At 38.4% G+C, this 14,107-nt stretch overlaps 1 protein-coding gene across 1 annotated transcript in view; it reads left to right on the top strand.

Annotated features, from left to right (window-relative positions):
• RASGRF2 (Ras protein specific guanine nucleotide releasing factor 2) overlaps window positions 1-14,107 on the top strand; it is a 132,021-nt gene that overhangs the window by 100,711 nt on the left and 17,203 nt on the right. Inside the window, exon 18 of the mRNA XM_050912627.1 lies at window positions 3,730-3,836. Within this exon, the coding sequence (XP_050768584.1) occupies window positions 3,730-3,836 (107 nt within the window). The remainder of the gene's footprint in view (window positions 1-3,729; window positions 3,837-14,107) is intronic.

Raw genomic sequence — 14,107 nt, 5'->3', positions numbered from 1 at the left:
GGTGAGATAGCTTGGAGTTCCTGCTAGACTAGCACTGCTGTCACTTGTTGCAAAAGTAGACAGGATGGGAGGATTTGGGTTACCTTTTGCAGCACAGACACATGGATTATCTGTAAGTGGTGACATGAACGTGCAGAACCAGCTAAGATTGTGTACTGGGCTCTTTGAAATATGCATAAACAAGTAGGCTATGCATATGGAATAGTTGCAGTCGTCATGGTGGCTCAGGGTTTTGTTTGGAGTTATATTAGGAGAGGATTAGGTGGGCAGAAAGAGAGAGGAGGAAGTAAGGAGCAGTAGTAAAGCTGATATATTAGAAGGAATTTGCATTGTGAAAAGTGCAGGAAACACTGATGGCACCATCAAAGTTCACTGATGCCTGTTTGGATAGCTTCTGTAGTGGCTTCATCAGATCTTAGTCTACAGTCATCTCCCCTTTGCAGTTTCTGTCCCAAAGTCCACATGGCTTTGAAAGTTACAAGGAGCAAAACCAATCCTAGCCAAGGACTTGTTTTTGCATGTTTCTGCTTCTATATTAATGCAGCTGTGGCAATAAGTTTTCATTGCGGTTTTTTTAGTGGTTTTTTTAAACCTTTTCTATCAAAGTTAGAAGACCAAAAAGTAGCAATGCTTACTGGTCTTACTTGTTTGCGGCTAACTTTTTTCTATTTTTTCTGAGTTTTGGAAGATCTTGAAATTAATACCACTCTTCTGTGCAATTTGAATGTTCTTGAGTACCTTTTCTTTTACATGTTTTCACCTTTTGGTTAATGAAAAGATCTGTTCAGTGACTGTAAGAGCTACTGAGATTTCTTTTGCTTTCACCTTCAATATTCACTAACTTTTCTTTAGGTTAATGATAGGACATAATTTCCTTAGTATCAGGAATGATACAATCCAGCGCTTTAAATGGTGAGGTTTTTAGCTGTTGCTATACTGACTGGAAGGGAGCTGACACATTAGTTTTGAATAGATTTGCTGGTATCCATCTATGTATAACTTTACACTTATGTAGTCTTCTGATATATAGGTGAATAGATCAAAAAATGGTGGCTATTGTCTATAATTTTAATGAAAAAATCATGTCTGTAAATCCACTTAAGCTTATCTAGTGAATAGTAGCAGTTATTAAATAGCTTCTGATTTTGAGATTAATCTAATTAATATGTGCCTGATGGGCATTTTAATGATGTGGATGGTAACCATCTCTGCCACAATGCTGACAGTCCTGGCTCCCGCTTCAGGTACAAGTTCAGGATTGAAACACTGAGAGTCGGCAGTGTGCTAGACACCACCATTCAACAGGTTCACACTTTGCAGTGTCTTCTGGTGATAGACCTATGTCCTGGTTGTGGTTTATTCTCCAGCATAACTGGCTCTGGCTTAAGGCCTAACTCTGCTGAGCTGTTGTCAAAGCTACTGAATCTGGAGCCTACCTGAGGTCTACTGTTACTCAAAACAACTCCTGAGGGAAAACCTTGAGGTAAAGCCAGACATCCAAATGGAAGGATGCTAAGCCAGTACACAGAGAATAGTGGGTATTCCACTCCATTCCATTTCCATAAGAAAATGTCATAAACACGATTTTCTTCAAAATCAATCTGCAGATTTAAGTCTTGGACAGTGAGTGTTGCTTGAGGACTTTTGGGTTCTTTTTTGCTTCTATAAAAAACAATACATTATAACTGTTTTGTGAAGAAAGAAGGAAACACATCCTGGCTTTCTGAGTTGTTTGGTATTTAAAAACAAGGTCAGAATGGAGTTAATAGTTTTCTAGTTTTATTTTGAAAAAAATGTATTTCGCTGATTTAGTTATTTATTTGAAGTCTTGTACCTGAAGATGTACAATGAATCACCCACTTGGAGTTAAATTCACATGCGCATCTATGTTCAGCTAAGTTCTTTTCTTACAAGACTGGAGATCTCCATTTATAGGTTCAAGACATCAACTTTAGGTACTGACAATGTGGATCTGAGTGAACATGTTGCTTATTCTCTGTGACAAGCTAATTACTGCTTAAAAACTGATGAAATTCTGAGGACCATAGAAGTTTGCTGAAGTGATCTCTGGAGGTTTTCCTTTTTCCTTTTTTGCTCTTTTTATTCTTTTTGCAGCTAACTGAAAACTGTCTCTGTAGGCTTCTTTCTGTTTTCCTTCCAGCTTACTGGAACTTCTTTTCCTTAATGTTACTTTGATAAAGACTCCACTGCTTTAATATATAATTTTCATTGTGACTTTCATTGCTGCAATTAAGTGGCTAATTGAACACTTTATAATGTGTATGCCTAATTGCTTCTGCAAGAGGTTAACTGTGAAAGGCATAGAAAATTAACACACAAAATGTTGCCTGTGTTACCTTTTACTGAGTAAAGCCTCAGAGTTTTTGTTTGCTGTGCTGTTTATGGGCAATGAAACTCCTGGAGATGTTTTAATATGAAACTCCTTTGATACTGAATCTTAGATGTCAACTACAGTGTAATACGCCATAGTTTAAAAAACTTCGGTGAAACATAAGCGTAGAAAATACATTTGGGGTATATAGAGCAGCCATTTGGATTTTTTGGATTGTCTTTAACAAAAATAGAGCAAAACTAATACTGGCCTCTAAGAATACCTCCAATGGGTTTCTCACAGAATAAACAGAAGTTTAATCTGCCTTTGCTATTTATAATAATACATGGGCTTTAGAACAGCTTTTATGCCAAAAAAATAGTAAAGTACTGGTCATATGGAAGGATGTTGCCAGTTGTTCCCTGGACTCTGCACCGAGTGAAATGGAAAGCAGCAAAGTGTAAGATCAAATCTAACAGAAACTTAGAAAAATGTAAACATCTCAAGTGTATCTTCAGACTTATCAATTTTTTAAAAAATTCTGGGGTTTAATATAAGAATTTTATTATTATTAAAATAATGTTATCCTTATTTTATCATACAGATTTTATTTGTGATAGAGCTACAGCAGAATGAGAAGAGAAAGAAGCAATAATGTGAATGTAGGAAGAAACTTTCTTGTTTGTTTTTAAAACTATTTCTTTATAAGTAAATATTGCTGACTAAAAAAAAGTTGTCTTTACAAGATGTGTGGGGAAATGCTGCAGTTGGCAAGTCTTTGTTTTCAGGCAGCTGGGGTTGTAAATGTGTTTTCTGTATACCTTCCCATTTTCTTGTCACCCCAGTGGTAAAAAACCAAATAGCTTATTTGAACAGTGTCTGTTGACTAGTAGAGCCTGTACAATACTGCTCTTACAAAGGAACATTTCTTGCATTGACCTTCTTCTCCTCTGTGTTTAAACTACTATCCTCCCCTAGTTCTTTACCGCTTCTGAAATTTACCTCTTTTCCCTTTCTACATCATACTCACTTTCCTTCTGTAATCTCCTTGATTACAGGCCCTGTACATTTTTGGTCTGGTTCTGTTCTGTACTGTTATTTTCTTCCATACTGAAGGGAGACTTTGATGTTAATGATGCAGGCAAATACTCTTCATCCTTCTAAAACTGAATGCTGACCAAAGGAGGTGTCTGTATTAGTTATGATGGGCAAGGCTGTATTCTACTGATCTTGCAGAATTTCAGCAGTATAAATAGTCATATTTGAAAGTCTATATAGGCATCTTTCCTTTTATTACACATAAATGTTCTATGAGCTTTCAGTTTACCAAAGTTATCCATACTGTATTTGAATTTTTGCTACCTCCATTAACTTTAATGTGTGTTTTTTCTGCACAGGATTTAACAATTCTGAACGCATGTGCGACAAAGAGTTCATAATACGCAGAGCGGCCACAAATCGTGTCCTAAATGTCTTGCGCCACTGGGTCTCCAAGCATTCTCAGGTATTCTTCTGTTGCACCATTCTCCTCTCCATCTGTGATACGTCTATGTTCTCCCTACAAAATATTTTTAGGCAGTGCTGCTGTATAGTGTTGCGGAGGTCAAACAGCCTGAGAAGTCAGTGCTGTAAAGACAATATGGAAAATTAGCTTGTAAAAACACACTGTTAAGCAAGCGAAGAATCCTTCATCTAGCCTTGCAAAGCTCTCCTGAAACTATCCAGTTATAACATTATTCCTGGTAACATTGTGTGTGAGTACTTTACTGTTGTAATGGGTGTTGAAATACACAATGAGCAGGTTGGATTTATCTTTTCAGATTGTCATTGTTCATGCTACAGGCAGCTTGGTTCAGTTACTTTGACTGTGTTAAAATACTTGTGTTTGCATACAGATATTTATTTATTTGTTGTGAATCGCATATGGAAGGAGTCACCAGTCCTTCATGCTGGTCCCTCTACAACCATGACAGGGCTGTGGGTCTGATACGTAATCATAAAACTGCGTTGGCAGAGGAAGGAAAAAAAGACATCTAAGTAGGTAGTGGAATTTCATAGATAGAAATGTCCTTTAAGCTACCAGGTGAGACAAATGTTGGAAGATTTTGGCATGCATGTTGAAGACTACCAGGAAAATTATTGAAAGAAGCAAAGGAGGGATGGAGAGAAAGAGGGATGGAGAGAAAGAAGGAAGGAAGGAAAGAAGGAAGGAGGGAGGGAAAGAGAAAGAGAAAGAGTGAGAGCACTTTGGAAGCAAATGAAGGATTTTTGTACAACCTGGGTAGATGGTACGTCACAGCAATTATAGAGTGCTTTGTCACTACATGCTAATAATCAAGAACACTTGATCTAAAAAGGGTTTATTGCACAGCTAACTGCAGCGATGTCAAACTGTCCTATGTCAAACTCAATTCCCTTTTTTCCATGTAATGGGCTTAATTTTCATAGAGGTTAAGTTTGCTAGAGAATGAAGTCAGTAAGAAATGCATAAGTGGGAAAATTGGTTGTGATTGAAAAGCAGAACAGCCCAGAAGAGAATAATAAAGCCTCTCTTGGTATCATGGGAATGATTAAACATTTTGAGTTATTGGAAAGAACCTATGTACACCAAGTTTTCTTTGACTACCTGTTAAATGAAAATCATTGCATGGCAAAATCTTGAGCTGTAACAGGAACGGCCCTAGTCTGTTATTACCGTTCTGTGTTATGGTGGTGTCCTGTACATGCTTACTGTGTCCCTGCCACAGTTCATTTTAAGTAAGTGCTATGAGTTGAGTTGACCCTCTATACTAATTAAAAGATGGTTAATTAATGTGATGGTGAAAAAGTTAGGAGTCATCAGACTTTTATCTACATTAAGCAACTGTCCACAACTAGTTAGACTGAAGTTTAAGTCTCAGAGCTCACCCTGATTGTGTTGTGATGATTCTCTATCATAAACACAAAGTAACTGTGAAGAGTGCAAGCATACTCTGTCATTGTAGCAATTTACCAAAAATATACTTTCTCTCCTTAAAAATACAAGTGTTCTCTGTTTCCATTTCAAAAGTACCCATGATATGCAAGAGTATAATATTGTCCTGAATACTTTGGCACCTACTTTTGCATAATGTTTACAATTAGTATTCTTTGAAAAATATTAAGAGGACAAAGATAATGAGTAATAGTTCAACACTGTGCATTTTCAAAGTGGAAGCTGTTACCTGGACTCCCTAGTCTCTCACTGCCTTTTATTTTTTCCATGGCAAGGGTGGCAGATTTTAATTCTCTAGCTCTCTTAATCCAGTATTCCAATATAGCAAATATTTTAAAATGCAAGGGCTTTGGCACAGAAAGTAACGAATGCTACAGCAACAGAGCATGTAATCAGCTTTTTGTGTTGTTTACTTGTGAGACTAGGGAGAGAGAAAGGACGGAAGACCTAAGCAAACCAGAAATGACTGACTAGTTTCTGCCAAAAAAATATAGGACAGGACTGCTTTAAGGAAGACAAGTGAAGAATTACTGTCTGGCCAAATAGTATGAAATGTTGGCAGTAAAGATGTATAGTCCTGGGAGAGCAGTAGCTCAGAGCCTCATTTTACAATAACAACACAAACTGCAAGCCAGAGAACCCTTAGCCACCAGTGTGTGGTGAAGAAATGCTTATTAGATTTCCAAAATGCCAAAACAATGTAAGCATTAAAATTCTATGAGATCAACAGACCTGCCAGAAACTTTATTACATTTTTAGGTATTTGCATCATTCTTTGGCCACTTAGTGCATTTGAGACATCCTTCACCTTCATCAGCAGCCAAGGACAGGTTTTATTCTCTTAAAAAAAAAAAAAGTTAACAAAATAAGTTGATATCTGCAGAGATAAACGTGCAATTCAGTATGCTTTGCTTATGCCTTTTTCTCTCCACTTGACTTTGAATTTGCTTTTGCTGCAAAAACTCCCAGCACCAAATAGGCAATTTCTGTCCTCTGTGGGAGAAGCTTCTCCCACTGTCTGGTAGGCTGTTCTCCTTGTGATGTGCCTGAGATCCTTGTGGTCATTGCTAGCCTGCACTGCTATAGAAGCTGACCTACTGCACGTGTTTTGTCTGCCAAAATGCCATTTCCTTATTACTAGATGCAAAGAGAAGCAAAGACATTAGATGGGTAAACTGTGGAGCTTTCTTTAGTTCGCTTTTTAGGGTGCGAGATGCTACTGCAGACATGCTTACTGTTGCAGCATGTGAATAACTCTGCAGCATAACTAATTCAGTTCTGGTGCTCTCTGATCCACCAGTGACAGTCAATTCTCTACAAGTTATTTGTCTGCCTAAATTATTGTACTGATTTATTGCACTCTAGTGCCCAGAGCACGTGAGGTGCTGCACAGTCACATGACAGTGTGCTATGTTCAGAAATGTGTGCAACATAAAGAGACTAATGTACAACCATCTGTTAGAAGCGCTCTTACATATATCATCCCACTTAGTTATTCCCTACCCTCCATCCCTCCCTCTGGATCCCTTTGGCTTGCTTCAGTGTGCTGCTCTCAAGTGTACAATAACATGGGTCAGGGTTAGTGCATGAACCGAGGGATAGAGGAATTATCCAAACAAATGGTTCAGAGCCTTGTGTTTCCTCACTTTTCTCTAGCAAATCCTTGGCCAGGGTTTGGAGGGTCTTTCCTCTGCTGGGCTATGGAATGAATTAGCTTCCTACAGTATCTTGCAACTGTGTCAAAACCACAGTTGTGGCTGGTTTAGGGTTGTTTTTTTTTAAAGCATGTGGTTTTTTTAATTTATCTGAACATGGACAGTATTTAATATGTAAACTTGTCTGTGACCCAAAAAGAGAATCATTAAAATTAACAATTCAGCCTATTCCGTGAGGATGTGCTTTCATAAAGTGTTTTTGTTATCTTGAAATCATACTAAACAATGCTTAGAAAAAGGATTCATTATTTTTAAAACTTGGGTCATACACTGTAGGAGCCTCACTTAAATTCCAAGTAAATATGTAGTGGTAATGCCAGATCTGCAGCCCTTTCAGGAGGTCAGAAGGAACTAATTAATGTCTCCAGGAGCTCCCAAGGCACAGATAAAAATTTGGGAAAAAACATCCTCACATAATGTGACACATACTTTTTGTTTTTACCACACTGAGCAAGAGGAATCAAACCTGTATTGCTCATCAGCCAAAACGAGCACAGCGTGAAAAATGGCTCGTTTAGGTTTTCCAGGTTTTTTTATTTACATTTTTGTTCTTTTCATTCCCCATCCCGCCTCTTTTTTTCCCTACTCTTCTCTGTCTTTTTCATTCAGCCACCTACAAGCCAACAAAGCTTTCTTTTTGCCCAAAATAACAGCAGAATGTTCATGTTTACATTTCATTTTTAAAATGTAATTGAGAGGAACAGCGTAGGATTCTCCCATTGTAAACAATGAAAACACAAATGACGAGGCAGACAGTCATTGTGAAGACAAGAGTGTTGATGGGAACAGAGGGGGCTCACGAGGATAAAACTCCCACTGACTCCTGCAGAGATGGAAAAATAGGAAGGGAAAAGGAGGCCAAGAGGAGAAAGTCTTGGTATGATTTTCATTATCTTAGTGAGGTCTTGAAGCCTCATTTTCTTTAACAGTACTTTCCCGACTTTTATCTAAACACTTCATGTTACAAAATCAAGCTTTTTCTGCTTCTGTGGCAAGCAGATTGAAATGGAGCTTGTCCAAGGAGAAAGCTTTCGCATCTGCTGATGAAGAAAGAGAGGCTGGCTTCTCCAGACTTCCCGGTTTTGAATGACAGCTGGGTGCTTGTTCCCGTTGGCTTCTTTGAAGATCTCAGCTGGAATGAATTGGCAAATCTTAACTCTCTTACAAACTAGATGGCTGCCAGAGAGTGTCAGTGAGTTATGAAGTTACCACAACACCCGGGGAGCAGACCATGGCTTGAATTTTGAGAGTATAGGCCATGATCTCATGCCTGACGCCTGTCTTGCTCCAGCTGTGAAATAATCTACTGCAAGTCATTTTCTTGCTCATACTGACGAAGCTGTGTTGGGTTTTCAACAGAAGGTTTTGCAGAGGTAGTTATTGATTGAACTTAGGGATTATGGAGGACCTATATACAGAGAATTGTCCAAGCAAAGATGACTTCAGTTAGTTAAAAATAGTTTTAGTGCACATAAATTGGCCAATTCCATTTTGTACATTGGAATAAAAAATAAGGTAAAAATTCCTTTATATGAGCCCCACTTGGTTCATGTTTAAAGGCATAAAGTAATGAATGATGCCTTGCAAAGTTATAGTAAGTTTATTGTAGAAATGTGAACAAATTACACTTACGCCACAGTTATAGTATGATAGCAAGATGTGCTGTATTTTAACTACATTTCAAATAAACCCCTAGGATCTGTGGCCTCTGCCTTGAAACAGCAAAGAAATTTCTGGGATTCTTTCTGAAATAAACAGACATCATGATACAAATTGTGAACTGAAGAAACAGAGAGGTTGCCCCAGAGAGGGGCAGAGCAAGGGAACCCTGAGTGAGCTTTCCAGCATGCCATTGGTCACTTAGTGAAGAAATCCAGTTTGCATAAACTTAAGCCCTTTGCAGAATACAGTTATGCATTGAATAGTAATGCACTTAATTGCTGCTATGCTCTGTCCAAATGTCGCAGAAGTGTAAGGGTTTGCTATACCATGACCCTTCAGGGAACGTGAATCACCCCCAGAAAGGTAGCCAAGCTTGCAGTCAGTCAAACTAATTAGTGGTACTCTGTGCCCACTTCTGCTGGAGCCTGACAGGTCCTTCTTCACGGAGGTCTTTCTGCAAAGCTCTTGAACATACTACAACCCAGGACTTAGAGGCAGGGATGTCACATTTCTTATCTGTCCTGAATGCTTTAATCTGACAATACATAATGGGTAGATTCTTCTTTCAGGGTTTCTTTGTACTACAAGGTTACACAGTGCTTGGATAAGGAGAGGTTTGTATTGTATGTGCTGAGAATTACTCAGTCATGCTATTAACATAGCTTGTACTTTTAACCTGATTATATTCCATCAGGAGCGACAGGCTAACGCTGATACTGTAGAATCAGGACTGGTACTCTTCCCCAAATGACGACTGTTTCTTTGCACTTGAAACTAACTAGAAGACAAAGGTATTGTCCTTTGCTTGCTTCTTGAAGTAAGCCAGACTTACTTCAAGTTCAGGGATGAATTTTCCTTACAGCCAGTTATTATATCTTTTACCTCTGCCTTCCACATGCGTAAATATTTTCTTACAGGTGAATTTATAAACATTTCCCTCAGCACAATTGTATGTGATAGTTGAAGTGTGCTTTTATGCTGGAAAATTAAATATTGTTGTAGAGGACTGCAATGCTGGAGTAACTTCAGTTAACTCTGATAGAGTTTGATCTGCTCTGTACAAGATTAAGAGTCACTCCACTGATGCAATTGAAATAATTATCTGTTTACACTTCGGCATGAGAGCAGATATATTAAAATTGTAGGGCAAAACCCATCTATTTAAAAATATTCCAAATTCCTTTTAAACAGTCTTTTAGTAGATCTCTCTCCCCTCCTGCACCTTCCTTCCCTCCCTCTGGTGTTTCCTGTAGTCCTTACCACTGACGTTCTCAAATATAAATTAGGTTCTCAGGTTTTAGCTCCCTTTTATTTGTCTGGGTTATTCAATGTTTCCTCACATTGTTTAAATGAAGACTGTTTCCCCTCACTTAGGAAGATTTAAAGAAAGACGGGAGGAAAAGCTTTTGGGCTTTCACTAAGCCCATGTCAAAACATGAAAATTATATTCTCCATATAAACCACTGATAGTAAATCTACATATTTCTAGTTGTACCTCACCAGCATAGCTAAGTTTTCTTTTTCTTGCTTGCTGCTGCGTCTGCTGCAGTCTCTTTTCTTCTGGCCAGTGATTCCAAATCTATCATCCCTTCTTTTTTTTTTTTTTCCTCCCCCCCTTTTTTTTTTACTCAGCTGGAATAGGTTGCTTCTGAAGCACTTCCTATACTGCAGCACAGCTTTCCTAGCTCTTCCTGGCAAGGGAATGCACTTGCACTTTATAAAGAGAACACTGCTGTCTAATCCTGTGCATGGTGGAGATCACCAGGCTGGTTATGAGTCTACTTAAAATGTAATCATGCTGACTTTGGTGCTTTCTAGTTACAAAGGAAGCTTTTGCTTTCATAGTGCAGGTGGGTGACAGCAAAATTAACACACTTCTCTCTGTTGCTGCAGTCTTCTACTGCTGGAAACTTCATTAAGTGGTGCTGAACATGGTGCATGGTGCTTTTGATCGGTTAGAAACTTCGTACATCCTATTCTTATCCTAGGTGACTCCAGGGCAGACCTCCTACTTAACTCATCAGCTGTCATTTTTTCTGTATCTGCACATTTCATAAGTGATTTTGCAGTATAAATATTAAATAAATAGGGAAGAAATATCTTTGCCCATTACTGACAGTGATGGACTTAAAAGTTTAAATTTTGCTTGGAAATCTTAGTTGATTTCTCTGCTTAAGTCAAATGAAAATCTGAATAAGACACACAAATCTTTGGGCTACTATGGATGCTAAAATGTATGAGAGATATGTGCCCTCTCATGAAGGACTAGACCCCTGTCAAATTGAAATGTGCCTGCTGGAAAATTGAGTGGTTCTTGTCTGACTGACTGTATTCCTTCTGTGATATGTAAATTTCAACTGAAAGTCTCTTTGAACATTGGGGTAGTCTAACACATGCAGCAATTTAAATGTAAGCCAGTATAGTGGGTTTACTCAGGCTTGCCAGCCTTCACTGCTGAGGATGGTGGCAGGGTCTTGTTCCAAGACCTTCCAATGGCTGGAAGAAATAGTGAAATGTATTAACAGGTAATATAACAGATAAAAATGTCACAGAAGTGGTCTAAAATTATATAGAGAGATGTGATATACATGTATACAATATATCTAGACCTAGATATAGCTACATATAGACCTATGTGTGCCTATACTATAAATAGATATAATATGCATATGTAATATATTAATATATATTCATATGTAACACCCGTAATACAGATAGATATAATCTGCATGTATGTATAGTTATTTATCTATAAATGATGTTTGGAATTGGTTGCTAAGTATTTTGGTGTTTGTATAATTCTTATGTTAACCTTTCTACATAGAGTTAAGTATATGTACATGTTTAAGTGCAATGATTTCCCTAGATTTTTTATATATTACTCATCACACTGGAATCTCAGTACCCCCTAGATCATGAACTGCAGTGGAAAAACAGATTAGCTCTCCAGTTTTCTTCTGAATCCCACCTTTTTTCATTTTTCTTCTCCTCACATTATAAGAAGCAGCTGGCACATATTGCTATAAAAAAGAACACCTCCAGGCGCAAAAAAAGAGATTTTGGGTAATAAGACAACAGCTGCAGAAATTGCATGGACATAGGGCCAAGTCTGTCCTGTGGGTAGGCTGTGCTGTGAAGTGACATCTTCTAGTTGTGGTCAGGCTGGTGTGGAGGAATGACAGCAGCGGGGACTGAAGGAGTCACACAAACCAATGCATCCTCTGTCTATAATCCCTAATCAGTCCCTGCCATCCATGATAGTTTGGGCTTGCTATGCTGATAAAGGGTCTAGGACTTCTTGTTTTTCTGAGGTTAGAGAAGTGGATTTTTCCACTATGAAGCTTCTTCCAAAGCCAGTGTAATTGAAGTGGAAGATAGCCCTAACCCTAGGAACTAAGTACTTATACAGCTTGCCAACAATATGAGTTTCCCCAGCAATTCCGGGACTGCTATCTTGTGGAGATTACTCAACAAACATGTTTTGCTCTTATTGTACAATGTATTAATTCTCATTACTTACAAGAACTAGCTTGTAAACATGCAAAAACTGGAAATGCTTTGGTTTTGCTGAGTCTGATATTCATAGGTGAGGGTTCACCATCCTATTCACAAATGAAATAACTTTTAAAAATCTAGACTTTTTTGGTCATAAATTTAGTTGCAATGAAGCGAGACTGCTTGAGAAAAAATATTGTGTAATGAAAATAATCAACCAATTATGGTTTGAAAAACATACTTGGAGGTAAAATCCTGATCATGTTGTTGTGATCTGCCCATTTACAGTGGCAGGTAGAGAATTTTACCCAACATGCTAAATGGGGGTGTTAGAGTTGTCAGCTCTTGGATACCTTTTCTGTTCATTTATGATATTTTTCTAATACAACTAGCAAAGATACCTAGCTTCTTTTATACAGTGTCCACCGTTGAGCTATAGGAAAGACAATACTAATATTACACTGATTGCTTAAGTTTGTGCAGACTCAAGGTTTCTCCTGTAGCTAAATTTTTATAGTTTCGTATTCCAAATGGTTTTCTTTTAAAAATCACTGGAGCGAACAGTACTTTCAGGTAGTTTAGTTACATTCCTCATGCTTTCGCTAATTAGTCCTGTTTCCATACCCTAAATAAACAAATAAAAATCTCTGTCTTCTTTTGCAAACAGGCTAAAACAGTTTCTAAAGGAGGCATTTTGGACAATGGCTATAGAAAATGTATTTTATAAAACAAACACAATGCAGCACCCAGAACTATTTTTTACTTGGCTTTGAGGTATACATCTGATACCCCATCGAAAGCACAATACTGCACAGCTTCCTCTTCTCCAACGTCCTCTAATACAGACAAACATCACAAAAAAATAACACACAGATACTAATTGGTTTCAAAATATGAATTAGCTGTGGCCAAGGTGAGAAGACTTTTAAAGAATGAAAAGGGGATGCTTGTTACAGGAGGGAAACGCCCAGGGCATTGCTGGCAGGCAACAACAGGGCATTTCTGAGCGCTGACATTTTGAGCAATAAGCTTTCTCAAAAAGCGCTATAAGCGTGGGTGTGACACCACCTTCTTTAATGAACATGCATTCTCCTCCTCATCTTAAGTATTTCATCCCTTTTCCGTATTAAGCATCACTTTCCTTTGTGACTTCGGGTGCGCTCTGATGCTCCCACATCCCCTCAAGTGAAACCCATGCTGTGAGGACGTGTGTCTTCGCCAGGGCTGGTTCTCCCCAGAGGCACGCATCTCCAGAAATCCTGTCAATGTAGGAGCCTGTTGCAACAGAAGGGGTTGTAGCTGGTTCTTTGGGAAAATGAAATATAAAGCTCTTGCACAGAGGTGCCAAATATTTCCCATTTTCAGTAACTTTGTGGCTTCTGTTCCCATGGAAACAAGCAGGGGCTTGCCACAAACATGGTCCTGCTTGCAAGTAACTGTGGGTTATCAGGGAAGATTTACAATGCACTAGATGACTGAAGGTTTTGGGTTTAGTTTTCGTATCGAAATGCTAGCTTTGAGCTAAATACAAGCATTTTTGGAGTCTACTCCAAGACTTGCCTGTAAGTTCCCACCTTAAAACTTGTACATTGTTCTATTCTTTGATTTTCTCCAATATCAGAGATCAACAGAACTGGTTGTTGCGTGTTCCTGTTCTTGAATTGCAGTCCTGTGTCAGAGATCAGTCTGCCTCAGAAGTAATTAAAATGCTGAAGCTCTTAAGTCCAGTGCCAGAGAGCACTAGTGTGATTTATCGAGCTTATTAGGTTGAGTACTCCACTATGTGGAACAAAAAGCAGACCTTTCCAAAAGGGTGAGTATGAGATAAGAAATAGCAGAGTGGGAGGCAGATAAACAGAGAAACTCAAGAAAACAGTGAAAAAACCTCAGTGTCCAGCCTCGCTAGGCAGTGGTCTCAGTATTGCAATT

This window comes from Gymnogyps californianus, chromosome Z (assembly GCF_018139145.2).
Source record: "Gymnogyps californianus isolate 813 chromosome Z, ASM1813914v2, whole genome shotgun sequence".
Taxonomy (NCBI): domain Eukaryota; kingdom Metazoa; phylum Chordata; class Aves; order Accipitriformes; family Cathartidae; genus Gymnogyps; species Gymnogyps californianus.
The sequence above is the reverse complement of the archived record's forward strand: the minus strand, read 5'-3'. Positions and strand labels throughout refer to the sequence as shown.